Here is a 27,880-nt window from a genome sequence, read left to right on the forward strand (position 1 = left end):
TGAATCTCTGAAGAGGCTAGCCACTTGCGCCAGCGAAACGTCAGCAAGAAATAACAAAAATCGACGGCCTTCAAACCCGAATAAAAATAGTGACACTTCTCAAAAACTACCCAACTAATGGAACCCAGAGGATCAAATTGGGCGACAGAGTATCAAACCCTTTGCCTGTTACTCTAACGGTACTGCAGGGATCAATATTGGGGCTCTTATTACTCTTTGTGTATATTTTTAATTTCCATTAGAGTATATCGTTCTATCAAATCCACCTTATAATTATGATAGGCAACTGCAATATGGCTCAACTGCAGAAACTAACCATGAAACAATCACCCCAATGAATGCTGAACTCAAAAATTACCACCAGATATTTCCACGGCTCAGAGGTGCTGGGACTTCTTGATGGATTTCCAAAAAAACGAGATGACACAAGAACTTTTTTTTTGTGTAAAAAATTGGATAGCATACTTTCGACAGTACGTTTCGTCACACCTTCTTTTTCATCAACATTGATATCTGTTCAAAAGTTAGGAGACATGAGGCTTTTCTTCAAAGATCCTAATTAATCTTCCACGATTGTCTTTTTCACAGTATCGGCCTCTTGTCTGGTACGCTTTTTTATGGAACAACATGCACATACATAGAACGGTTGGACATATGTACTCACAGTCTTATAATTGCCATATCGTCACCTGCGTGTCTTTGAATTGGTCCACTCAGTAATAGAAGATCTGCCAGTCGTCCTGGAGATCTCAGAAGCTCTCTTGCAGCCCTCAAGGGTTCTAGTCTTTTTTGAGGGTTGGGTAATAGCAACATTCTATGGAACAAAGCCTCTAATACTGGTCTCAGAGGTCTTTCTCTTCCAACAAGACGCACCACCTGGATACCAATGCTGCAAAAAATCAATCGAAAAGTATTCAAACTGGGCATGAAACGGATAGTTCAGATTTGGTGTGATACTATACAAGTGGAAAATTTTAATAAGGTGTATTGCCACTCAAGTGAAATAATGGTTTCTTAACGTCGCTATTTAGATTATGTGTCGTGTCAGATGTAATAGTAGTAGTAGTAGTAGGCATATTTATTTCAAATATCATTTACAGTTTACCTACAGTTTCATTACCCTTACTATGAAGATTAATGCACTAAAGGAAAATTCTTAAGGTGCTCTTAGAGAGATGCCTATGGATTTGAATGAATATTGGAAATGATGAAGAATTTGCTGAACATCGTGATGTTCAGTATTGAACATAATGATTGTCCTGATCGATTTTTTGAATTTATTGAAATTGGAAACATGCTAACTAGTAGAAGATTGAATCATTTTGGACCACGATATAAAATACTACATAGATTTATGGATGAATTAGTGACGAATCTTGTTTGTTGATTGTAGTGTGAATTTGTTTGTGGACATCCAAGTTGATATAGCTCAGCTCAGCTGAATTCCGTTTTGAATTATGTTATACACCGATCTATAGCACTCACTGACAACAACAACATACCCAAGGAACTATACAAACTCATAGCCGCCCTTTACCAAACTAGTCATCAAGAGTCAGGCACGTTAAATAATTGACCATTGAAAGAGTGGAGAGCAATTAATTTCTGCCAATAACAGAGGAGTAAAATTTTCCACCACAGGAAAGAAGTGGCCTTGAAGAGCACCAGTAACTGATATTTCCGGGTATAGGTTTTCCAATATTAGATGGATTATTTACGACTTTCATAAGACTGGAGGGTGCCGTATTACGATAAAGAAGTTCCAACACAAAATTATTGACGTTTTGGAAATTGTGGCTTCCGAAACATCTCTTGGAGGAGTTTTGAAGAAAATATGTTTCAAATGAAGAAGACTGAAAGTTATAGAAAAACTGTGATAGAGAAAATGGACATTAGAGCATTGAGGATCAAGTATTCACAGAAAATAAATTATTTTCGTACCCAACAGCGACCAATTGTGTTTCTTGATGAAAAATACCTCCATAGTAGACATACATCTTACAAGAACTGGACGAATAAATCATCCAAAAGGCTATGAGACCAAGACTCATTATTGTCCATGCAGAAGGTGACATAGGCTTTATACCAAATTGTCGAGTTATATTTAAAGCAGGCACAACATCAGGGAAATTAATTCCGGAAAGTATGGTATAGTCTGTCCATTCCCAATTGGAACGGCAATAAAAATAAGAGCACTACGAAGGGTGTTCATAATCACTGCCCGGTAAATGGGAAATATATATACTACCAGTGCTTTTATGTTCAAAGCGTCCCTGGTACAGTCATAAACATTTCTGGCCTGTGACCCCTAGTCGCCCAGATAGTTAGTAAACGTGCTATCAAATGTAGTTGAGGAATAAACGTCGGCTAGCTGGACTGGCTGAATACTAATAATTTGTCCGTTTCACAATATGTCTTCATCAGTGCCGTGTGTTCGTGGGGTTAGGTGAGGTAGTGAGTGGTTTTGCAAACCAATTTTTGAAAACTTTTTCTAGAGATCAATTACCCTAACACCAAACTGATATTTTTGCAGTCGACGCGAGTTTCGCTAACAAGGTTAGTATCTTCAGGAGAAGCAAATTGATAATGAATCTAAAGACAAGGGTTAGCTGTTTATATACCTCAAGTTTTTTGGTCCGATGTGGACTTTGTTTGTTAAATGATGATTATCCTAACTGATTTTTCGGTAATTAACTAGTGGAACCACTACCTGCAAATTAATTTGTCCGCTTTTTAATATATCGTTGACAAAGCAAGATGATTTCAAAAAAGATTATCTTATTGATTCGATGTGTGAAACACGTGGTCATATCCTCTTACGTTTGCATCCATACTATTGTGTGTTCCATCCAATTGAAATGGTTTGGGCCACAATGAAAGAAAGCTTGCGGAAATGTAATCAGTCACCGACTTTGAATGCTGTGGTACTTGACAATATAAGGTGAGTGGTGAATGAAGTAGGTAATAGTGATGTGTGGAAGAACTGTGTGGCCCACGTTATAAAAGAAGAGAACACATATTATGTGCAAAGTTCCAAAAATCCGATCGTTATTCAACCCGATGATGATTCCACCTCATCCGAATATAGCGAAGAAGAATTTTGATTTTTGTAGCAATTTTGTTGGCCTCTATTATTTTGTAAATATATGTTTGACGAAAATTCGGTGTGATTATTTGTGTTTTCATTGTATTTTAGAGTGTTCGAGTGTTTCGAAGTTTTTCATGGTGGAAAAATTCAGTTGAGATAACTCTTTCATGGGGTTATCAATTGCTATGATTGTAAGAATAAGTAACCGAAAAACTATCACTAAAAAATAATATGCCGACGCCTATGTCGAGGCGGGAATTCCTTCTCTGTGCTGTTCCAATTGGTATTGGAAATACTATAAATAGTTACAAGAAAAGCTAATCTCAAATTTACCTGGGGATTCGGTAGTCGTGACCGATAATGCTCCATACAATAATATTCAAACTAATAACCCTCGACAAAAATTTTAGGAAGGCTAACATGGTGAAGTGGCTGCACAAAAAATGCATCATGTCCACCCCGAACATGTTCAAACCCGAATTATACGAGTTTATCAACGTAAATAAAAATCATCATGTTAGATATTTTTTGATGAGGTTCTAGTTGAACGCGGACATAACGTTTTGCGTTACCATCCGGATTTGAATCCCATTGAACTCATTTGGGCTACTGTCAAAAACAATGTGTCCCAAAAGAATGTAACTTTTAAGTTGGAAAATTTGAGAAAAACTGGCCGAGCACGAGTTTGATCAAATCACTTCCGAGGAATGTCAAGAGCGTTGCCGACATGTAGTAGATATAGAGCGAAAATATTGAGAAAATGAAATATTCACAGACGTTGAAAGAGAGGTAAATCCAGTGATTATAAATTTAAATGAGATAGCAGCACAAGCAGCAGTGGAGATGAAGGAAATTTGTATTCAGATAGTGACTGATTAAAGTTTATTTTCAGATTAGTGTATCATTATATAACATTTTATTGAATTGTACCACTACTTATAATACTAAATAAAATATGAATAGAAATTATAAGGAAGTCATGTTCCATTTGCCACCTTAATTAAAACTAATTATTATTGGAACGACACTGGCCGGCAGGGGGCTCTTCGTAGAAATTTAGTTGGGAGAGTCTATACCTGCGCGATCGCTCGCCATTAGCCGTAATGTGTACTGTATCAGTGTTCACCTGAAACTGAACAAAGCCAGTGACGTTACTTGAGGTCAGGAAGATTATGACCACGTCTTCGAGTCATGTAACTTCAGTTTCAAGGGGGTCTTGAAAATGGATTCAAAGCAGAAGTTGAAACGTCGAACAGATGAAAGCTACAGACGCGGTTCAACCAGGACTACAGTACTCAAAATTGCCTTTTGTACAATTTAAAAATAATGACTTTCCCCAATAACCCATTGAACGTTCATATTGAATTCATTACTTTCATTAGGTAGTAAATTGGTTCTAAACACAGAACCTTGGTTTGCGCAGCGAGCTGATTCCTCTCTACTTTTTCTATCAACTTTTCTCTCTTGTCGCACTAGTATTGTAAAATAACCATTTTCCTGCCCCTGTAAAATATAATATCATACCTGTACACAATCTTCGATTGGCTTGTTGTAAGTGCTTGTCCAGATGTATCTCCTGGTGCTCCGAGAAGGGCCAATAAGGCAGGACAGAAGCGTTGCCAAAGAAATGTCGTGAAATGGATATTTGAATGAACGGTTTGAGGTAAAGTGTTGACGAAAGTTAGAAGACACTCTAATAGGAATACCATCATATCCGATGATTTCGACATCCTGAAAACAAAAGTTTGTCAAATCAAAAAAGGCTTTTGGAAAATCTCTGTCACAAGCAGTACGGATTTCCATGAAAAATAAGGTTTGGATAAAAAACATAAAATGTTTTGGAAAAGAATTGATACTGTTTGGGATGACCAGTACGCTCACATTTCTTTGTCGTTCATATTTTACTTTTGGAATATAAATGAAAATGAGGTGAATTTCAATTTTTCTCAAAAAATATTTATTTATCAATTTTTATTTTGTCTCCTTCGAAGTAGTCCTCCTCACATATAATACACTTGTACCAGCGTTTTTCCAATCCTCGAAACAATGAGGACTCTCAGCGATTCGGTTTAATCTTCACAATCGTCGCGAAACACCGTCTTTCTATAGGTCTCTTTAATCTTGGGAACAGCAAAAAGTCGCAGGCATGCAAATCTGGTGATTACGGTGGCTGAGGCATAATTACGGTGTTGTTTTTGGCCAAAAAATTACGAACAAGCAATGACAGATGAGCGGGTGCATTATCGTGGTGCAAAAGCCATGCTTCTTTCACCACAATACCAAAGGTCGTACTACTTTTCGCACGCCGCGTATAACTTCAAGATAATACTCCACGGTAATCGAAGGAAACGGTGAGCAAAACCTTGACATTCGGTCGAACTTGGCTTGATTTTTTTGGTATTGGCTCGCCTGGGCAATACCAGTTTCAATGTCATAACTATACAGGGTGTTTCAAATTCTATCCTCACCATTGGGATTTCGGAAAAAAAAAGAGAAACGAAGATGGTTTAACTGAGGCAAAGTTGCGCATTTATCTGACTAACAATATACCGTTGAGAAAGTTCTGAAATTCCGAATATATCCGGAGATATCCGGAAAAAACAGAAATTGAGTTTTTGGCGAAAAAAAGCTTTGACGAATGAAGAAAAAAACGTATGATACAAATTCATTACAAATACGATAGAAACAGTGTTAAGACATCAGAATCAACAATCAAAATTTGATAAATGAGGTGTGTATGAGGTAAATTAGACATTGTATCAGTAGATCAGATACGAGAGTTCTGGAACGTATTCCCTAGGGGACGTAATTACGGTAGTGAGTGGAAAAGAGAGGTGTGCGACGTGATCGACGCATAGAAGGATGGAATGAGCATCGAGTAGATTCATTTGATAGATAAGGGCGCGGTGGAATTATAAAAATAACGGTATAATATTAATAATGAAAGAAAAATCGGATTAAAGGAAAAAACATGAACACTGGCGTTAAAAAAAACATGGCTGCCAACGTAATAGAAAACAACATGGCTGTCATACAGGGTATCTCATCTTTTAAGAAAAAACCATGTACGGGGTGTCTCAAATACGTCAGCGTGGAAAATAATTATATAATAATAATCGGGTTTTTCGTTCATTATTATGTCTTTTTCAATGAAAATAGAACTTTGAACAAATAACAATAATTAACTGAAATACAAAGACAAAAGTAAATAGAATAGAATAGAATAGAATATTCATTTACCAATATTTGATACAATAGTGTATATTTGGCACGTCACTTAAATATCACACACAAATAATATCACAAATGTCACAAATAAATATAGAGTCATGTAACAAAATGAATAAAAACTGAATCATCACATTTTCACACATGAACATATTTACAAATATGATTGTATAATATAACTTATACTTGTCAATTTCACAAAAAAACAGGTGTATATGAGACAAAACAAAATATTTGTCAGGTGTATATGGGATAAAACAAAATACTTACACTACACAAAAAGTTTACACAATGAGGAAATAATTTAGATTCCTCATTCCTCCTATTTTCCCTTTGACAGATCATTTATTTCTATTTATAAACTCATCTATACTATAAAAAGCATTCAGCATCAAATATTTTTTTATTTCATTTTTAAATGAAGATAACGTCATTTCTTTCATAGGCTGAGGAACACAGTTATACAAAATAATACAGTTATAGTATAGAGAGTTTTTGAATGCAGCTGTTTTATGCCCAGGTATCGACAATAATTTTTTATGTCGTGTATCGTACATGTGCCTTTCCGCAGAGGTATTGAAAGAAAGTATATTAGTTTTCGCGTACACCAGACATTTATAGATGTAAATGCTAGGTACCGCAAAAATATTATTATTTATAAAAGTTTCTTTACAGCTATCTAAGCGATTTATATTGAAAATCAGTCTCAGTAATATTTTCTGAGCAACAAAGACGCGCTGTAAATGACTCGATCGTCCCCAGGTTAATATATTCAATGAAATGTGTGAATAAGCTAATGCATAGTACACACTTAAAAGACCCTGTTTGGCAATTGTGTCTTTAAGCTGTAAAATGGCAAAATAAGCTTTATTAAGCAGCTTGCAGACGTGGTCAATGTGTGGTTCCCATGTTAACTTGCTGTCTATAAAGGTGCCAAGGAACTTAGTTGTTTCAGATAGAGCAAAATTACAGCCAGGTGTTAATGGCCTCCTAAGGTTAAAGTTCATAAAAACCGTTTTCCCATGGTTTAAAATAAGTTTATTTCTTTGACACCACGCATACACTTTGTCAAGCGTTACCTGAGTTTTGTGGTAAAGTTCCTCCTCAGTAACACCCGACATAGTAACAGTGGTATCGTCAGCATACAAAGTGGTGGCACCATATTGAATATGATTTGGTAAATCATTAACATAAATTAAAAAGAGTAGTGGGCCTAAAATAGAGCCTTGTGGAACACCGAGAGTTACCTCATGCATGTCTGATTGGCATTCATTACATTTTACAATTAGTTTTCTATTTTCCATGTAGGAATTGATATAGCTTAGGAGACATCCTCTTATTCCGATATTATATAATTTTTTAGACAGTATGTTCCTGTCCACTGAATCAAAAGCTTTCGATAGGTCAAAAAATAGAGTTAAAACATATTTGCCATCATCTAGCTCTTTATATACATTTTTGAAAAAATGTGCGGATGCTGTCTCTATTGATTTTGATGGCCTAAATCCATGTTGACAGTCTGTAAAAATTTTGTTCCCTTCAATATATGCTAAAATGCGGCAGTAGAGAATTTTTTCTATAATTTTTGAAAATGCACTTAGCAAGGATATTTGTCTATAATTTTCTACTTCACCCATGCAGCCTTTTTTGAAAATAGGGATTATACAAACTATTTTGAGAAGATCAGGAAACTCTCCGCTAAGAAATGACTGATTTATGAGGTGCAGCAGTGGGTCTATGATGTTATTGCAAATATTTTTTATGATGTGAGTAGTGAAACCGTTCAAACCAGCCGACTTTTTATTTTCAAGATTGCTTATAACAGTTGCTAATTCATTTTTACTCACTGGATAAAAAAATATGGAATTTATACTATGTTCAGACAAAGTACAGGGCAAAGATAAGTTATATCCGAAATTTTCGGCGATATGATCAGGCACAACGCTAGAAAAATAGGAAGCAAAGCAATTTGACACTTCTTTCCCATCAGCAGTTAAATTGTTTTGAATATTCAGAGTAATATTTTTAAAACCAGTTTTTGACCTTCCAAGCTTCTTATTAACTAGAGCCCATGTCTCTTTGGATTTATTTTCAGCATTTATTATTTTATTATTGTAATAATTCAATTTGGCAGATTTTATGTTCTTTCTATATATTTTCTTCCTTTCCATGTAAAGTAATTTATTTTCAGGACAGTTTTTTATTTCATTGTATATTTTACGAATCTCTTTACCTTCTACGATTAATGCGTTTGACAGCCAACCTTTGTCATTTTTGTAAGACTGTGTTTTTTTTTTAGTTAATATTAACGGACATGCAACATCGAAACACCAAGTCACGTTTTCAATAAACACATTAAAACCATCATTTACATTTAAATTTAATATGACGTCCCAATTTATTTTCATTAGACGATCATTAAATTCTTGCATATTATGTTCTCGTATATCACGCTTATATACTTTATTGATATTTGTGTTCTCGATGTTTTGATTGATTTCAAAACAAACAGAAAGTAACTGGGCATAATGGTCTGATAATATTGGGTCAAATATTTCCACGTTATAAGACTCGCAAATTCTCAAAATGCTGGCCTTGTTCATGATAACACAACTGTGCCCTTCTTCGAATATTATTCACTGCACGAATAATTTCCCTCTTCCTCAATCTTCCGAACTCTTTAACAATGCTGTGTTGAAGGTCCTCAATATTTTGATAGTCCCTCTGACCATAAACTCAATTCTTCAGTGTACCCCATGAGAATCCATCCATAACACTTAAGTCTGGAGACCTTGCTGGCCACCGTCTCATTATTCCTTATCCATTTTTCACCAAACCTTCCATTAACTTAATTAGAAACTAGTCTGGTAGTATGCGGTGGAGCACCATCATGTTGAAACCAGATGTTGTTATAGTGAACCAAAGGTAGATCATCCAAATACTCTTCGAAAATCGACATTAAAAACTAGTGATAGGGTTTCTCCATTCAGAATTCCTTCAAATTTTGTAAATTTCTGCTAACACGTTAATACTAAATCGCAGTTTAGGTCGAATTTCGCGAAACTGCCAGGGGTTTATTATGCTCCAAATGTGTTCGTTATTTCGGTTGAATATCCCACAATTCGTAAAAGTGATTTCATCTGTCCCAATTACATTTTCCAGGAAAACAGAAAAATCAGGTCTTCTTATCAGCCAATTACAAAATTCTAATCGCCTTTTGGGATCACCTGGATGCAATTTTTGAGATATGTGTATTTTCTAACATTTTATACCGCATTTTTGAGATGTCTCCAAGCACTTGTAAGACAAATATTCTTTTCGGAGGAAATTTGACGTGTAATTTTCTCCATGATTATGTTTATCTGCAAATTATCAATTTTTATTATAAAGGACTGTCTAACTTACCTCATTTATCAAATTTTCTTTAGTTTCCTGGTCCATTCTGTCTCCGTATTTTTTCCTCGGTTCTTCAAATGAACCAAACTATGAGATTTTGCTCCAAAAACTTGAACATAGTTCGATGTGGTTGTCGTCTTTCGGGATACCAGTGTAAATACATTTTCGATTTCCTAACACTGTTTCTATCGTATTTGTAATAAATTTGTATCATATCTCTTTTTTCTTCATTCGTTAAAGCCATTTTTCACCAAAAATGCAATGACTTGTACAATAACAAAATGTCATTGGGTATAACAAATTGAAAGTCAGATTTACAAACATCAAAGTCAAAGCCTAATATGATAAGAATTGATTTTTTTTAAATATCTCCAATTTTTCGAAAAAGACTGATCATTGAAAAGGTGAAATCTGGTTCTATTCATAACAAAAAGAATCCAATGTAGCGCCCATAAGAAAAAATAAAGTTGATGATGGTGGCCGGGAAACGAAACGCCGGATAGCAAATCTGAAAACACCATTATGTAGCAAAGAAAAAGTGCAATTTATTTTCGAATCGTTCGAGAAATACAGTCAGAAAAAATAAAAACCATTTTCCGAAATTTCTGTTTTTTTTTTCGGATATACTCGGAATTTCAGAACTTTCTCAACGGCATATTATTAGTCAGGTAAATGCGCAACTTTTCCTCAATTTAACCACATTCGTATCTCTCATAGTTTCCGAGATCCCAATGGTGAGGATCGAATTTGAAACACCCTGTTTACCCCTGATCGGTCACTAGTTATGAACCTTTTGAGCAAATCTGGACGGTTTTTTGGTGCAGCAATATTGTGACGAACTTTGCTGTCACGCGCTTCATGCCCAAAATTTTCGAAAATATAGCATGGCATGACATCCTCAGCAACTTCTAATAGTGCTTCGACGATTTTTCATACGAATTTTCTTCACTTACTCAACATTTCTCTCGGTTGTTGATGTACTGGGGCGTCCAGAGCCAGCGTCGTCATTCACATCTTTTCAAGCTTCTGTGAAAAGTGTGTACCACTTTTCTGACTCAGAGTACAATCACCGTATGCCACTGTCAACATTCCAAGTGTTTTTAAGCACCTACTTCCATTTTTTACACAATAATTAAAGCACATTATTAAATCCATTTTTTTTTCGCCCAACACGCAAAACACTTCTAACTTTTATGCCTCTCACCAACAAACTAAATATGCTAAACAGACGAGTTTACCAACATTAAAAAAATTGCTTGTCGAATGTACATGCCCCCGAAATTTAAACAGCCACCTTATTTTTTAACAGTCCTGGTACTGCATTTGAAGACAGTCAAAGTCATCAACTATAAAACAACTACGCATCAACGAAACATTCAATTATCGACGGGAGAAAAATACTTACGATTTAGTTTCTTCCAATTTACTGCATATGTATTGCATTACAGGAATGGCCTCATTGAAGCAAGCAACGGCTGAGGTTTTTGTATAAACCATTTCAGCACTACTTCCTGAATTTTTGTGCTTTTGTTGTTGCTGCAAGATTTCCTGGCATTCCTCATCTATGAAAAATTCATATTATTCTAAACTAAAGTAAAATTCCTTTTGGAGGGTGGCATTGTACATGCCACCCTCCAATTGTTCAAATCAAAAATGGAAATGTATAAAGATTTTCATTCAAACTAACGTCAACTAAAGTTCAATTCATTTCGAAAATTTCTATGGCAAAATAAACTCCGGTTAATAAAAAAACGTCCTACTAACTGAAAATGAAATATTTCTGCCCAAATCCTCAGAGATATACTGGTGTGGCATCACACATGCCACTCTCCAAATGTTCAGTTCAAAAATAGAAATAGATCAAGATTTTTCGATACAAACTGACGTCAACTGACTCACAATGGAAGAGTATAGTCAAAATCCTCAAAGAAATGCATTGGGGTGGCATTATATATGCCACCCTCCAATCGTTCAGACCATAAATGAAAATGGATGAAGATTTTTTTATTCAAACTAACTGTAATGTCAGTAGGAATGTGCCTGGACTATAATACTGTATAAAAAGTTATCTGTGACGTCCTTGGACAGGGCTCTGTGATTTGGTATTTTAAAATTGGAAAATATAGTTATTGAATGAACCTTGAAGGTGTTTCATTTAGATGGATGACAGATATTACAAGTGGCGACGAGGATGAACGTATATTGAAAATTTAGTCTAACAACGGATTTGTTTGATTGAAAACAAGTAACATGGCGACGGGACAATTTGGGTTACAAACGGAGTTCAATCCAGACATTCACGATTTCGGCATCCATGTCCGGCGACTAAAATCGTTTTTTACTGCTAATGAGGTGGCAGAGGAAAGTAAGCAGCGAGCAATGTTGTTGAATAGCCTTAATCAGAGTGCATTTGCTTTACTCGAGGACTTATGTGTTCCCGATAAACCAGAAAATAAAGGTTTCAATGTGTTGGTTGAGTTATTGGAGAAACATTATCAACCGCAACGGGCAGTTTATGCAGAAAGGTATGCTTTTTATTCTGCGAAAAAGCTTAAAATAGAAAGCATTCAAGAATATTCAGTGCGTCTTAGAAGGCTAGCTACACATTGTAAATTTGGTACTTATTTAGACAATGCACTTCGGGATAAATTTATATGTGGTTTCGAACCTGGAAGAATTTTGGATACCTTATTTACCAAAACCGAAATGTTAACATTTGAAGAAGCCATCAGCAGCGCATTAACGACAGAGTCAGCTCAAAATAATTATGGATTACCAGTGCAAGTGAAAGTGGAAGAATTACATCGCTTGGAAGAAGATTTGATAAGTCCGCGCGGAAGAGGGCAAAGAGGCGGTAGTCAAGGGCAGATGCATAGACAAAAACCTACGACGACAGGACCACACATCGCTTCAGGAAAGTATTCCTCTAAAAAAGGTATGTTTTTTTGTTCGGTGTGCGGGGGCAAAAATCACGAATCCTACAGATGTTTTTACCGAGAATATATTTGTGAGAAATGCGGAGGAAAAGGCCATTTAAAGAGAGTATGCAAGGTGGGTCTAAACCATTCATTTAATTATTTCGAAAATGAACAGTTAGAGTCGAGCGTTGATGATACCAACGAGTTTTCGACAACAGTCAGAGATAAACCTTTATTTTGTTTGAAATCTTTAAATGAAAATCCAATATTAGTAGATGTTAAGTTGAACAGAGTAAGTTTCAAAGTTGAATTAGATTCAGGGGCTTCAAAATCAGTGATTTCAGAAAATTTGTGGAGAAAACATTTCCAAAAGTTACCTCTAAAAGAGACCAATTTGAGTTTTGTAACATATGTTGGGGACAAAATTTGTGCTTTAGGTAAAATTGAGCTTGAAGTCATTTTTAATAACCGTTCCCATATTTTGGATTTTTTTGTAATTAGACGGGGCGACAACTTGTTACTGGGGCGTGATTTCATTCACAAATTCAATTTAGGATTCAGGCAGTTGAATTATATAGATGAGATTTCAGATAAAAAAATTGTGGAAACTTGGCAAACAAAATATGCAGATGTTTTCAAGGACGAATTGGGAACATTCAATAAAGGAAAACTATCCCTTAAATTAAAAGAAGGTATTAAACCTAAATTTTTCAAACCTAGACCAATAGCTCATGCTCTTAGGGAAAAAGTAGAGATAGAAATAGATAAATTGCTTAAAATGGGTATTTTAGAACCAGTCCAATATTCTGAATGGGGCACACCGATTGTTCCAGTATTAAAAGACGATAAAGTAAATGTTCGAATCTGTGGAGACTATAAAATTAGTTTGAATCCTCATATCGAAATTTGTCGTTATCCATTACCAAGAATAGAGGATGTGTTTGCAAAATTATGTAATGGTGAGCAATTTTCTAAACTTGATTTGAAATTTGCCTATCAACAAATATTGCTAGATGAGGAATCAAAAAAACTAACTGCTATTTCCACACATAGAGGTGTATACGTCTATACACGTCTACCTTTTGGAATTTCGTCTGGACCTGGATACTTCCAGTATATAATTGAGCAGGTTTTAAGTGGCATACCAGGAGTTTGTTGTTTCTTGGATGACATTCTAGTGACCGGTAAAAATAAAAAAGAACATATTGCAAGGTTAGAATTAGTTTTGGATAGACTGAAAGAAAGTGGCTTGACATTAAAAAAAGAAAAATGTCATTTTTTCAAAAATTCGGTTGAGTATTTAGGGCATGTTATAGACAAAAATGGGTTACATAAATCTGCGAAGAAAATTGAAGCTATTTTGAAAATTCCGCGACCGACAAATATTTCACAAGTAAAATCATTGTTGGGCAGCGTACAGTACTATCACAGATTTATACCAAATCTGACCGACATTTTATTTCCTCTTTATGACTTATTAAAAAAAGATCACCCATTTGAATGGAACGAACAATGTGAAAAGGCATTTTCGGAAATTAAAAAAGCAATTACTTCTCCTCAAGTTTTAGCACACTATAACCCAGATGTTGATCTAATTTTAACGGTAGATGCTTCATCGTACGGTTTAGGTGCAACCTTATCCCACAGTTATCCGTCGGGTATAGAAAAACCGATAGCATTTAGTTCTAGAGTATTATCAGATACCGAAAAAAGATACAGTCAAATAGACAAGGAGGCATTATCTATAGTTTATGGTGTACAAAAATTCCATTCGTATCTGTGGGGCCGTAAATTTTTTCTAAAATGTGACCACAAACCGTTAGTGTCAATTTTTGGACCAAAAAAAAGGTTTCCCAGTTATGACAGCAAACAGGTTACAGCGCTATGCAATATTTTTATATTCCTATGATTTTGATATTCAGTATGTAAATTCAAAACTAAATTGTGCTGATTTTCTTTCACGACTTCCATTAATGGATAAGGAACAAAAAATAACAGAGGAGCCGAGTTTAACATTAAATTATGTAGAAAAAAGTAAATTACCTATAAATATTGAAATTATAAAAAGGGAATTAAAAAGGGACGAAAAGTTAAGCTTAGTCCTAGAATATGTAAAAAATGGGTGGCCAATAAATTACAAAAGTGAATTGATACCGTTTTTCAAACGAAAAAATGAACTAAGTATTGAAGATGATGTTTTAATTTGGGGTTATCGAGTAGTAGTTCCGGAAATATTGCAATCTGCTATTTTAGGTGAGATGCATAAAAGCCATATGGGAATTGTAAAAACAAAAGCATTGGCACGTTCATATATTTGGTGGCCGTCTCTTAATGAAGAAATTGAAGAAATGTGTAAAAATTGTATTTCGTGTAGGAGAGAACGACAAAACCCTCCAAAGGATGAGTTGACGCCCTGGCCGATTCCTTCCGAAGTATGGGAACGGCTACATGTAGATTTTTTGGGACCAATTAATGGTAAAACTTATTTCGTAATTGTGGATGCATTATCGAAGTGGTTGGAAGTTTTTTTAATGACTTCAATCACAGCATCAGCTACTATAAGTAAATTAAGGGGATTATTTGCTCAGTTTGGTCTCCCGAGGACATTGGTTTCAGATAATGGACCAACGTTTATCTCCAAAGAATTTCAGAATTTTTTACTTAATAATGGCATTGTTCATGTGACGTCTCCACCATACCACCCAGCTTCAAACGGGGCGGCTGAAAATAGTGTGAAAACTATTAAACAATTTATTATCAAGACTTTGAAAAGTTCTTACAATATTTTTGATGAGATTTCGAAACAATCTCAGATTACAGAATTAGACCTTTATAATTTTTTGGTATTGTATAGAAATACAGAGCATTGTAGCACTGGCGAATCCCCTGCCCGTTTGATGCTGGGCCGAGCTCTCAGAACTAGATTAGATTTAATTAAACCCATAAATATACCGGTACGTAAACCCAAACCTATGAGTACTATTAAAGATAATATTATCAAATCACAAAATCGTCAGAAGAGAAATTATCGAGGAAAAATACGGGATCGTCTTGAAATAGGACAAAAGGTGCTAGTGAAAGATTATAGAAGGGTTAAACCAGAGTGGACATCGGGAATTGTAATTCGTAGATTAGGAAAAAATATTGTTAAAGTAAGAATACCCAATACCAATTTGGAATGGAAACGTCACATAAACCAGATTCTCCCTGTTCATGATAGCTATGTGAATTCAGGAGAAGTTGAAATCAGTAAGGAACAAATTGTTTTGCCTCAAGAGGTGGAAAAATCGAGCTCTCAATTTGGTAGCAGTGAGGCACCAGGAGCGGTGGTGGGAAAATCACAAGAGAGAGATTCAACGATGTCAATATCGAATTATGATAATATCAATTCAACTAGTAGTGATCAAGAGACTCATATATCTCCCAGTGAATTATCCCATCGCCCCCAGCGTTTCAGAAAACCACCTGAGCGGTTTGTACCATAGTTATAAGCACAAGAGTTCTAAATTAGAAAGGGAGGAGTGTAATGTCAGTAGGAATGTGCCTGGACTATAATACTGTATAAAAAGTTATCTGTGACGTCCTTGGACAGGGCTCTGTGATTTGGTATTTTAAAATTGGAAAATATAGTTATTGAATGAACCTTGAAGGTGTTTCATTTAGATGGATGACAGATATTACACTAACTTACAATGAAATATTATAGTCCGAATACTCAAGCATTGTACATGCCACCCTCCAAATATTTAGTTCAGAAATGCAAATGGGTAAAGGTTTTTAATTCAAACTAGACGTCAACTAACTCACAATGAAATATTCCAGTCCAAATGCTCGAAGAAATGCATAGGGGTGGTATTGTACATGCCACCCTCCAAATGTTCAGTTCAAAAATGGAAATGAATAAAGATTTTCGATTCAAACTGGACGTCAAGTAACTCACAATGAAATAAGTCAGCCCAAATGCTCAAAGAAATGTTATGAGATGGCATTGTATATGTCGCCCTCCAATTGTTCAGATCAAAAATGGAAATGGATGGAGATTTCTGATTCAAACTGACTTACGATGAGATAGTATAGTCCGAATGTATATGGGTGGCATTGTAGATGCCACTCTCCAAAGATTCAGTTCAAAAATAGATAAATGATATAGATTTGGAGGGTGGCATTGTACATGACATTCTCCAATTGTTCAGATCAAAAATGCAAATGGATAAAACATGTTGATTCAAACTGACGTCGACTATTTTACAATGGAATAGTTCAGTTCAAATGCTCAAACAAATACATTGGAGTGGCATTACACATGCCACCCTCCAATTGTCAAGATCAAAAATGGAAATGGATAAAGAATTTCATTCAAACTAACGTCAACTAAAGTTTGATTTATTTCGAAATTTCTATAGCAAAATAAACGTCAGGTTTGATACCAGGAGGGATTAATAAAAAAAAAGTCAACTAACTCACAATGAAATATTTCTGCCCAACTCCTCAGAGAAATACATTGGGGTGGCATTACACATGCCACCCTCCAAATGTTCAGTTCAAAAATAGAAATGGATAAAGATTTTCGATTCAAACAGACGTCAACTGACTTCAATGGAATAATTCAATCCGAATGCTCGAAAAGTGTATTGGACTGGCATTGTACATGCCACCCTCCAAATGTTTAGTTCAAAAATGGAAATGGATACAGATTTTTTATTCAAACTGGACGTCAACTAACTCACAATGTAATATTTCAGTCCGAATGCTCAAAGAAATGCATCGGGGGCATTGCACATGTCACCCTCCATATGTTCAGTTCAAAAACTGAAATGGATGAAGATTTTCGATTCAAACTGACGTCAACTGACTTACAATGGAATAATTCGATCCGAATGCTCGAAAAGTGTATTGGACTGGCATTGTACATGCCACCCTCCAAATGTTTAGTTCAAAAATAGAAATGGATACATATTTTTTATTCAAACTGGACGTCAACTAACTCACAATGGAATATTTCAGTCCGAATGCTCGAAGAAATGCATCGAGGGCATTGCACATGTCACCCTCCAAATGTTTAGTTCAGAAATGTAAATGAATGAAGATTTTCGATTCAAACTGGACGTTAACTAACTCACAATTAAATATTTCAGTCCGAATGCTCAAAGAAATGCATTGGGTGACATTGCACATGCCACCTTCCAAATTTTTAGTTCAAAAATAGAAATGGATAAAGATTTGGAGGGTGGAATAGTACATACCATTTCCCAATTGTTCAGATCAAAAATGGAAATGGATAAAAAATGTTGATTCCAACTGACTATTTTACAAAGGAACAGTTCAGTCCAAATGCTCAAACAAATACATTGAAGTGGCATTACACATGCCACCCTCAAAATGTTTAGTTCAAATTGACGTCAACTGACTCACAATGGAATAATTGAGTTCGAATGCTCGAAAAATGCATTGGTGTGGCATTATGCATGCTCAAGGAAATGCATTGAGTGGCATTATACATGCCACCTTCCAATTGTTCGGAGCCAAAATGGAAATCAATTCACACCAGCCGTGAAATCCTACATTCCTATAATGAATAAAGAGTTGAAATATTTCAGTCGGAATGCTCGAAGAAATATATTGGGGTGGCATTGCATATACCACCCTCCAAATGTTCACTTCAAAAATGGAAATGGATAAATATTTTTGATTCAAACTAACGTTAACAAACAGTCCGAATGCTCCGGACTGCAAGTACATATTTGACATTTTTCAAGACTGTTACCTGTTGTTCTACGTTTCGCATTTGTGAATGGTTGTCATCTTCAGAGATGAAAAAACTCCCTGAAGTTGACCCAGTTGACTTCGGAAATAGAATATCAAAATATTCGCCATGCTCATCATATCCGTATAATGTACTCACCGAGAAAAGTGCAAAATGCAGTCAACGTCTGACTCGCTGCCGCTTGAGCAGCCGCTCTGACTGGTTGCGTTCCAGATTCGTATGCTTCTCCGCATCTACTCAACATCAACATGACTAATCTTCCGTTGAGAGCCCAGCTGGCTAAGCAGGCCAAATTCAAAACCACCCTCAGAATTTGGACCTGAGTGTCTTCGCATTGCGACAGCATAGACGAAGTTGCAAGTAGTAGCTGAGCTGGAAGCCACAGGGAATCGTCTTCCGGTTCTGTGCCTGATTGAAATCTTTCATCGCGTATTATTTTCTACAAAAGAATTGAGGTTGAAGAGCGTTTTGGAACGGAGCGAGGAATTCTGGTTGACAGTTATAATAGCTATTTATGATATGACTGTTAAAAGTGAGGTTTTATTTTGTGAGTGAAATAGTTTGTGAAACGAGCGTAGCGAGTTAAGCAATTTCACAAACAAAATAAAACTTTCTTTCAACGGAAATATATTACGAAGTTTTTTGTACAACTGTCCTGTTTTCATAATAAATAGATACATTGATTATTTCTATAAAAACACATTTTGACATCTCTTGTCAGTTAACTATTTCCATGTCATCGCATTTGCTGTGAAGTGGCCGTGTCAGGGGACGCCGAATCAACAGTATTGTTTACAGCTCACGCGTTTTATTTAAAGTCACATTCAAAGTTCTTGCTGGTATTTAATGTCTTGCATAATGAACAATAATAGTGAGGAACTGTGTATTCCTGACGATATTGAAGAGGCTGTAAAAAGAGCTTCAATTGAATTATTATCAAAAAATCGGCTCAACAGTACAACATCGCATATTCTAATTTTCTTAGCTGGTGTAGACTTAAAAACATCGAAGGAAATTTCAGCCTATCTAGGAGAGAAATCAAAAATATGGAACTCGTCAACTTTGTGAAGCAAGTTTTCAATGATAAAGTCGAGTGCGCTCGTTAAAAATGATGTTAATACAAGCAAATATTTCAAGGTAATAACATTCTTAAAGCGGAAAAATGAAAATTATAGGCCCAAAAAATCAAAATGTTTGATGATAAAAGTTGCTACTATTTTCGGAATATATGGAGCCTGCCGGCGTGAAGAGCTGTGTCATTTATTAATAGAAGACAATAAATTACTAGATAAATCATTGATTGTTCAAATTCCAAATACAAGAACGAAAATAGGTCGTTCTTTTTGCATTGTTGGAAAAAACATTGACTATTTTAATAAATATGTTGCATTACGCCATTCTGTTATTAATAATCAACATTTTTTTCTGAAATACTCAAAATTATAAATGCAGTACCCACTCAGTTGGTATAAACACGTTTGGGAAAATGCCCTCTATCATTGCTGAGTTTCTAAACCTCCCGGAACCAAAGATATATATAGGCCACTGTTTCATAAGGTCTTCTGCTTCTTTGCTAGCAGAATCAGGAGCAAAAATAGAAGCACGGAGGATGGAAGTCTACAACAGTAGCTGAGGGTTAAATCGATCAATCTATTTCTTATAAAAAGGCTATTGCTGAAAGAATAATCACAACAGCTAGCTCCAGCGTTACAGCATCGTCCTTTTCATTTCAAGAACTAAATGTTAATGCTCATGAAATTGTCAACTCAGCTAGTTTAAATATATCACAAGGATCTTCAACATCGCAAGATATTAATATCATCAGTTCTAATTGTACTTTTCAGGTTATTGTTCATAAATAATAGTAATAATGTAATTAATGTAGATGATACATTTGTAACAGAATTAAATTGTATCTATATCCATTGTGCTTAATAAAACTTCATTGAAATTTGAATAATTATGTTATTAGTCAGTGAGCTATGCTTGAAAACTGAACTAAAGAAATGAACGTTAAACGTTCAAGCCAGTCTCGAATATACCTACACAGTATGACGCCTATCAGAAAACAACTACTCCCTTGGCTACTACCACGAAGTGCGTTGGATTATATCCGACTGCCAGTTATTAAGCATAGCCCACTGACTAATAAGAAAGTTTGTCTTCCTTATTCAGAGGAATCGGACCAATTACAAATATGCAGTTGGTTAGTACTTCGTCCACTAGATGGAGTAACATTTTGTTGTTCGCTTCAACTTAGGCAGAGGAATGAAATACTCTGAAAGAATCCCGATTTTCAATTATGGAATATCATTCACTTTACTCATTCACTTGTATTGCCAATTGCATATGCAGGGAATTTCCTGTGAAGATTCCTGCACTGACGCCTGTCTTAATATAATCCAACGCCCATCGTGGTATTAGCCAGTGGAGTAGTTGTTTTCTGAGAGGCGTCAGTCCATTTAACCTACTGTGTAGGTATATTCGAGACTGGCTTGAACGTTTAAAGTTCATTTCTTTAGATTTTAATAATTATGTTTTGTTTATTGCTGTTTGGTCGATAAAATTGTGTTGAAGACTTTTAACACTAGTCACTTGTAATGACACTTGTACAAAAACAGAATTATACTGTACATTCTGTCAAGAAAGTACCGGGAATCGATCATTTTACGAGTAAAAGCCCTCGTGAATGGATTGTCGTAGTTATTTCTGTAGATAAACAGTTGGGCTTGAAAGTTCGTAGGCTGACATAGAAAACATTTTTTTGATATGATCTGATTTTATTATTCATATATTATAGTCCAACTTGACTTTCAAATTCTCAAAATTGAATTATCCTAATAATATGTCAAATAAATATTAAACTTATATACAGGGGTGCGCAAAAGTCCGGAATAAAATTAACCAGTATTTTAGGAAAAAGACGTTGAAACACGTCAGTTGATTTCACGTTGTACGCATTTTTTGGCAAAAAAATGAAATATTTTTTTCAACCCCTTAGCTGCAACCCTCCCCAACTTTTTTTTTCAATTGCAAACCTATGTCGTGTATGGGCTCATTGAAAATCTCGTAAAAAATGGAATCTGACCATACCCTTTATTTGTTTTTACTCATGCGGTTACCACAAAATGAGAAAAAACTCTTTTAAAACCAATAAAGTTAGAAATACCTACTTAGTGCTATCTACGGGTGAATTAACGTTGCAAAAAACAAATAAGTGGTAATGATGTACATTGCTCAACAATTGCTAAGGATCAACAGTACCTACTTTCTAAAAGTTTACAAATTTTAAGAACAGACCAACCGGGCCAGGCACCACAACAAATTTTATTGATTTATGTGTAAAACTGATAACGTAATGTAGCATCAACATTCTGTGTATTTTATTTTTTCACCAAAAACTCACACATAAAATTAGTTCCATGCCAAGCAATTGTTGACCAGTGTACCTCAAAAAGAGAAAAAGGTTGTTGCATTTTTTGTTCCAAAATGAATGCCCTGATAAGAACTATTGTCTTGACTCGGTTTTAAAATTGTGGCATTTCTGGGTGAAATTGAAATTGTATGTATGTTTAGCTTATTAATTGGGTACCTTCAAAGTGTTCTTTTTTAATTTGCTAAACAAAAATAGTATTGTCAGAGAGGCAGCGTATCGAAGTCTTGATATTGTTGGGATGTGGGGATAGAATGCGGAGTCAAAGTGAGGGGTGTACTTTATTTATTGCAAAATATCCGGAAAACCACATTTCCCGGGCTATTGTGAGTAAGATCTTACACAAATTTGAAGAACATGGTACAGTGAAGGACTTGCCCAGAAGTGGCCGGCCACATATTTCAGACGAAGACCAAAAATTGGAAATTGCCGTATCTCTGCAGGAAGATTCACATTTATAAACAGCTTCATTAGCCCAAAACAATCCTGCGTCTAGACGTACGAATGGGAGGTTTTTGAAAACAGAAAAATACTACCCATTTGAGGTATGTCTTGTCCAAGAGCTCTTGCAAGATAACTATGACAGGATTTTGCAATTTTGTGAGGAAATAATGAGGCGATGTGACGAGAATAATGGGTTTCCACTCAACACACTCTTTTCGGACGAAGCTACTTTTTATTTACATGGAGTAGTTAACAGGCACAACCATCGATTCTGGAGTCAGAAAAATCCACACTGGATATGCGAAGCTCGTACGCAGCGTGCTCAGAAAGTAAATGTATGGGCAGGCATCATCAACAACAGAATATTAGGGCCATACTTTTTTGAGGGAAACCTTACAGCTGCTCGGTGCTGAGACGTTTTACTCTTTGAATTAATCCCTGCTTTAGCTGTTATGTTTCCCAATGAAGCAGATCCAGACATCCCCACTGAAACACTTTGGTTCCAACAGGACGGCGCTCCCCCACATTTTGGTATTAATGTCAGAGAATATCTCGATGACATATTTGCAGAACGCTGGATTGGACAACGTGGTACTATTGAATGACCGCCAAGATCCCCAGACTTAACGCCATTAGATTATTTTTATTGGGGATATATGAAAGACAAGGTTTATCAAAATAGGCCGGCTAATATTGAAGATCTAAAAAACAGAATTAGAGTGGAATCACATAACATACCGGCTGAGGCCATTCGGAATTCCGTAGACGGGTTTTACCATCGCCTAGGAGCCTACCAAGTAGAGGGTGGAGGCCAATTTTAGCATCTGTTACGTTAATTCACCCGTAGATAGCACTAAGTTAGGTATTTGTAACTTTTCAAAAGAGTTTTTTCTCATTTCATTGTAACCACAAAAAAATAAAGGGTACGGTCAGAATCCATTTTTTATGAGCTTTCCAATGAGCCCATACACGACATACGTTTGCATTTGAAAAAAAAATTGGGGAGGGTTGCAGCTAAGGGGTTGAAAAAAAAATTCATTTTATTGCCAAAAAAATACGTACAACGTGAAATCAACTGAGTATTTCAAAGTTTTTTTCTTAAAATACTGGTTTAAAAGATTAATTTCATTCCGGACTTTTGCGCACCCCAGTACAGTGTCTTCAACAGAAGCATCAAAAAATCAAAAAACATTATACTCGCATTTACTATTCGAATTCTACTTTAAAAAAGGAAAATGATCTTTATTAATCAACAATTAAGGCAAAATATAAATTATAGTTCAATACCACCTCCACAAGATACAAAAACAACAGTTGTTTTATTATTTATTTATATAGAGGAAGAAAGGTTAGGTGCACAAAATGTCATATGTCACAGAATGTCTCGGAACTCGGAACATAAGTAAACAGAACAGCTCGCCTCTGAAATATGTCATCTTTGTTTGTCTCATACAGGAAACAGATTCATCGTCCTTTATTAGCTATAACCGATGTTGCCAAATGGTGAAATAGGAACGAATCCCTTTAAATGTTGTATGCATTATTTCATTCCTCTTTTTTGACTATTCAAATATTTTTTTGAAGAAAAAGGTTTGATTTTCGTCAGGAGGAACATTTCCCATCATTAGTCTTTGAAGTAAAGATAAACCCATACCACACCAGTACAGAAAAATAGTTCAGACGAAAATCTCAATTCATTATGAGTCTATTCCAAGTTTGATATCCACCAATGAACGTGACTATAAACTAGACGAACTTTCGCTATTTCCGCCCCAGCTGGCAACGATTACTCTGTACAATGAACTGTTTCCAAATTTGATGATGTTCACTGAAATGCATGTCTCATGTTGGGCCTAATGGTTGGTTCATTTTTAGTTGTCATGATATGCATCATAATCGACCCCCAGCTCTAATAATAATATAAAAACCACTTACATTCAGCCCAGTCAAAGCTAAGGAAACCAGCTTGCTCCGCTTGCTCTCCAGAGATATTTTAAGAGGTACAAAACAAATAGACCTCAGTTCGTGCGAAGAATTCCTCATCAGATTATTTTGTGCTGCCAGCAAATCTGTAAAAAACTCAGTGAAGGTGCATACTTGTAATAAATCAACTCCTCACCATGTGCTTCTTGTGCTCTTTGTTTCAAGTTCGTCAGTTTGGAGCCTGTGGCTTCCTTCACGATATTCAGTAGTAAATCCTCCATTTCCGGTTCTTGTTTGCTCTGTTTACGACAAAAGCATATTGTAGACTGACAGTTGTCGGTTGCCTGATTTCCCAATGCGCATTTTCCCTTTTGGAAAATCAATACGTTATCGTGGGCTGAATCAACAAGTCTGCAAACAGAGCAAGGAATTTCAGTCACGACAAAGTTTGGAATGAACTGGCTGTCTTGATAATGAAAAATTGTCGGTCCCGATGCAGAATGCGCGTTTTATCTCCGTGATAAGAGTTATTCAAAGAAACCACAGCTTTGACCACTACTACTGATGATGATGTTATATGAATATTTTTTTCAGTCGTTCATTACTTCGTTTCTGAAATAAAGGGATTCATTTATATGGACTTCCATGGCCATATAAGCTGTGTTTTCGTAAGTGATTAGTTGCAAAAATGTAATCAGTTGCAAACTTTGGATCAAAATAATGTACTACAGTATTGTACACCTTAAAAGGGTCTACATAAAAGTCCGCGATGGTATATGTCTATCCTTAGGAATAACCATTTTTTATCCTTTACATTTTACGAGAAATAATAGCTTATTTACGAAGCGATTTTAAGTAATACAGCAATTATCCAATCAGGCTTGTTCATATAAATATTACTGGAGTTCTTTTCCCAACACCAAATCGTTATTTTTAACACCTCGACACGTGTTTCGATCACCAAGTGATCGAAGAGGAGGAAGATTATTCTTCCTCTTTGAAGAGGAAGATTAATCTTCCTCTTTGAAGATGATCACTTGGTGATCATCTTCAAAGAGGATGTGTCGAGGTGTTGAAAATAACGATTTGGTGTTGGGAAAAGAACTACAGTAATATTCATTACTACACCAAAGGTTCCAAAGAGTGCATTATTGTTTATATCAACTGAATTCTACTTGATTAGTGCTTCATATAAATCAACAATTTGAATCACATATCCTTCTACCTACTCAATGTCTGATAATTTTTATTTCAGGTACGAACTGATTACAAGTTCAAATGTTGGGGAAGAAAATTTACACACATTTGAATAAACTTGTGATAAATGAGAATAACCCAAGTTCACCAATTTTCACTTGAGAAAAACGATCTAATAAACGGAAAGCATTCCAAATGTTATAGTCGTGATTAAACGCAGAAGATGGTTTGCGAATATGGAACTGGTCTTCACGTTCAAGAAACAACTATTGTGTTCTTTTATTATTTGGCGAAAGGTTCTTCTTGTTTGACCAACATAAAGTTTTTGGCAAGAACCACAAGTCAATTTATATACTCCTGATGAAATATTCGCCACTGAAGTTTTGTCTTAATTGTTTTTAATGAATTCGCTTAAATTATCAATTGTAAGCCACGTCCATACGTGTTAAAGGCTCGGTTTTGTAATTTGTTCAGTGAAAATCTCACAATAAAGTATTTGTTGAATACTTTTTTCTATAGTGAAATTAAAACAAACTCATAGATTTTCAATATGGGGTGTTTGCTCAATATATTTTAATTTTTTTAATTCCAATCATTTCATGAATTAATCTCTTTTTGAAATTGTCTCATCGCTTTATGACATTAAAATTCTATTTATGACCGGTGGTGATTTGATTTTCATTAATGTAGTGGAGGTTGTCTTTTTACTTCCATTGGTCAAGAATTTCTTCATTTCATTTCTAAAATAGAAACGCAGAAGAGACACTTATTTTTATTATTTGTTTCTTGGAAGTTCCAATTATTATTTTGAAATTTCGACTTTGAATTCGAAATTTCCACCCAATTATGCTCGACACGACCCGACTTGGCTCGGCTCGACTCGAAAGACCACTGCTCCACCAAAGAACATTTATATGAACTCAGCTGTGTAAAAAATCAATATTGGGAATGTGGGAAAAGAAAAACATTTAATCATACATTTCGACTCGGTTCGGGTCCACTCGGCTCAACCCGACTAGACTCGGCTCGACTGGATTCGACAGGATGCTGTTCCATTAAAGAACAGTTAAATAAACTCAATTGTATAGATAATCAATATTGTGAATATGGGAAGATAGAAACATTTAATCAAATATTTCGTCTCGGCTTGACTCGCCTCGACAGGACACTGCTCCACGGAAAAAACTTTATATAAACTCAATTGTATAGATAATCAATATTGTGAATGTGGGAAAATAGAAACATTCAATCAAGTATTTCGTGTCGGTACAACTCGGCTCGACTTGGCTCGGCTCGGCTCTATTTGCATCGAGTAAACTTAATTGTATTGATGGCTAGTCAAATATTTCAACTCGACTCAGCTCTCCTCGGCTTGGCTGGGTTCGAATCAACTCGCGTCGCCGCGGATCGACTCGTCTCAGCACGGCTCAGCTTGACTCGATTTGGCTCGGCTTCACTCGGCTCGGCCTGGCTTGACTCGACTTGGTTAGACTCAGCTCGGATCAACTGGGTTTAATTCGACTTGGCTTGGCTCCATTCTAATTGGCTCGACTCGGCTTGAGTCGCCTCAGTGCGGCTCGCCGCGATTCGACTCGGCTCGCCTCAAGTCGGCTCGACTCGACTAATCTTGATCAACTTGATTAGTCTAGTCTAGTCTTGTCTTGTCTGGTCTAATTTTCATTACGGCCCTCATTTTCCTCTTGTGTCTTGTCTATTCTGATCTTGTCTAGTATTGTGAAGTATATTCTTGTCTAGTCTGGTCATCTCTTATTTATTTTTGTCTTGTCTTCTTATCTCCTCTCCTCTCGTTTGATAAATTATCGTTTTTTACAGCTCTCATTCCCTTCTCTTGTCTTGTATTGTCTAGTCTAATATTGTCCAGTTTAGTGTTATCTAGTCTAGTATTGTCTCGTCTAGTCTTGTCAAGTCTAGTATAGTCTTGTCTAGTGCTGTCTTGTCGAAGCTTGACTTTGCAACTAACCGCATTGAGAGCCTCGTTTATGTTTGATTTTCGAGGATTTTGTTGATCCAATAGATTGCATCATCGTTAGGGGAAATATTATTGCTCTCACTCGAAATTACGATTTTAATCTCGAATTCGATTTCGAAATTCGGATCTACAATTAAAGTTGAAGTCGTAATTACGAGATTGAAGTTGGAAATTCAAGTTTTAAAGTCGTAATTTCCAGGAGAAAAATATTCCGCTCTTCTGTAATTTTCCGTATGTTGTCACTCAAAGCCACGTTATAACTAATTGCTCGACTCGTATTCAACCATTCAGAAACATGTTTTGAATAAGATATTCTGAAAATCTGGTTTATTATTTTTTGTTGTTTTTGGATGAATTTTCGTTTCGAAAATTTTCTCATTAAGTATTGATGGATAAGTGTTGTATTTCTTTAAATTAATATAGTATTTGATGCTTTTAATATAGTTTATTGAAGAATAAATAAAACTAAGAGGTTATGTTAGGTTAGGTCTAAAGTGAG

General features: G+C 35.6%; 1 protein-coding gene across 1 annotated transcript in view; it reads right to left on the reverse strand.

The window, feature by feature from the left end:
* LOC111514199 (brefeldin A-inhibited guanine nucleotide-exchange protein 3) overlaps positions 1-24,662 on the reverse strand; it is a 48,789-nt gene extending 24,127 nt beyond the window's left edge. Inside the window, exons 1-6 of the mRNA XM_074174476.1 lie at positions 24,391-24,662; positions 24,207-24,340; positions 18,533-18,833; positions 11,118-11,274; positions 4,613-4,819; positions 665-889 (exon numbers count right to left, since the gene is read on the reverse strand). Coding sequence (XP_074030577.1) covers positions 665-889; positions 4,613-4,819; positions 11,118-11,274; positions 18,533-18,833; positions 24,207-24,340; positions 24,391-24,475 — 1,109 coding nt within the window. The 5' untranslated portion in view covers positions 24,476-24,662. The remainder of the gene's footprint in view (positions 1-664; positions 890-4,612; positions 4,820-11,117; positions 11,275-18,532; positions 18,834-24,206; positions 24,341-24,390) is intronic.
* Between the last annotated feature and the right edge of the window lie 3,218 nt (positions 24,663-27,880).

Source organism: Leptinotarsa decemlineata, unplaced genomic scaffold (assembly GCF_025532065.1).
Source record: "Leptinotarsa decemlineata unplaced genomic scaffold, Ldec_3_MD MMD2_tig00000591_RagTag_RagTag, whole genome shotgun sequence".
Taxonomy (NCBI): Eukaryota; Metazoa; Arthropoda; class Insecta; order Coleoptera; family Chrysomelidae; genus Leptinotarsa; species Leptinotarsa decemlineata.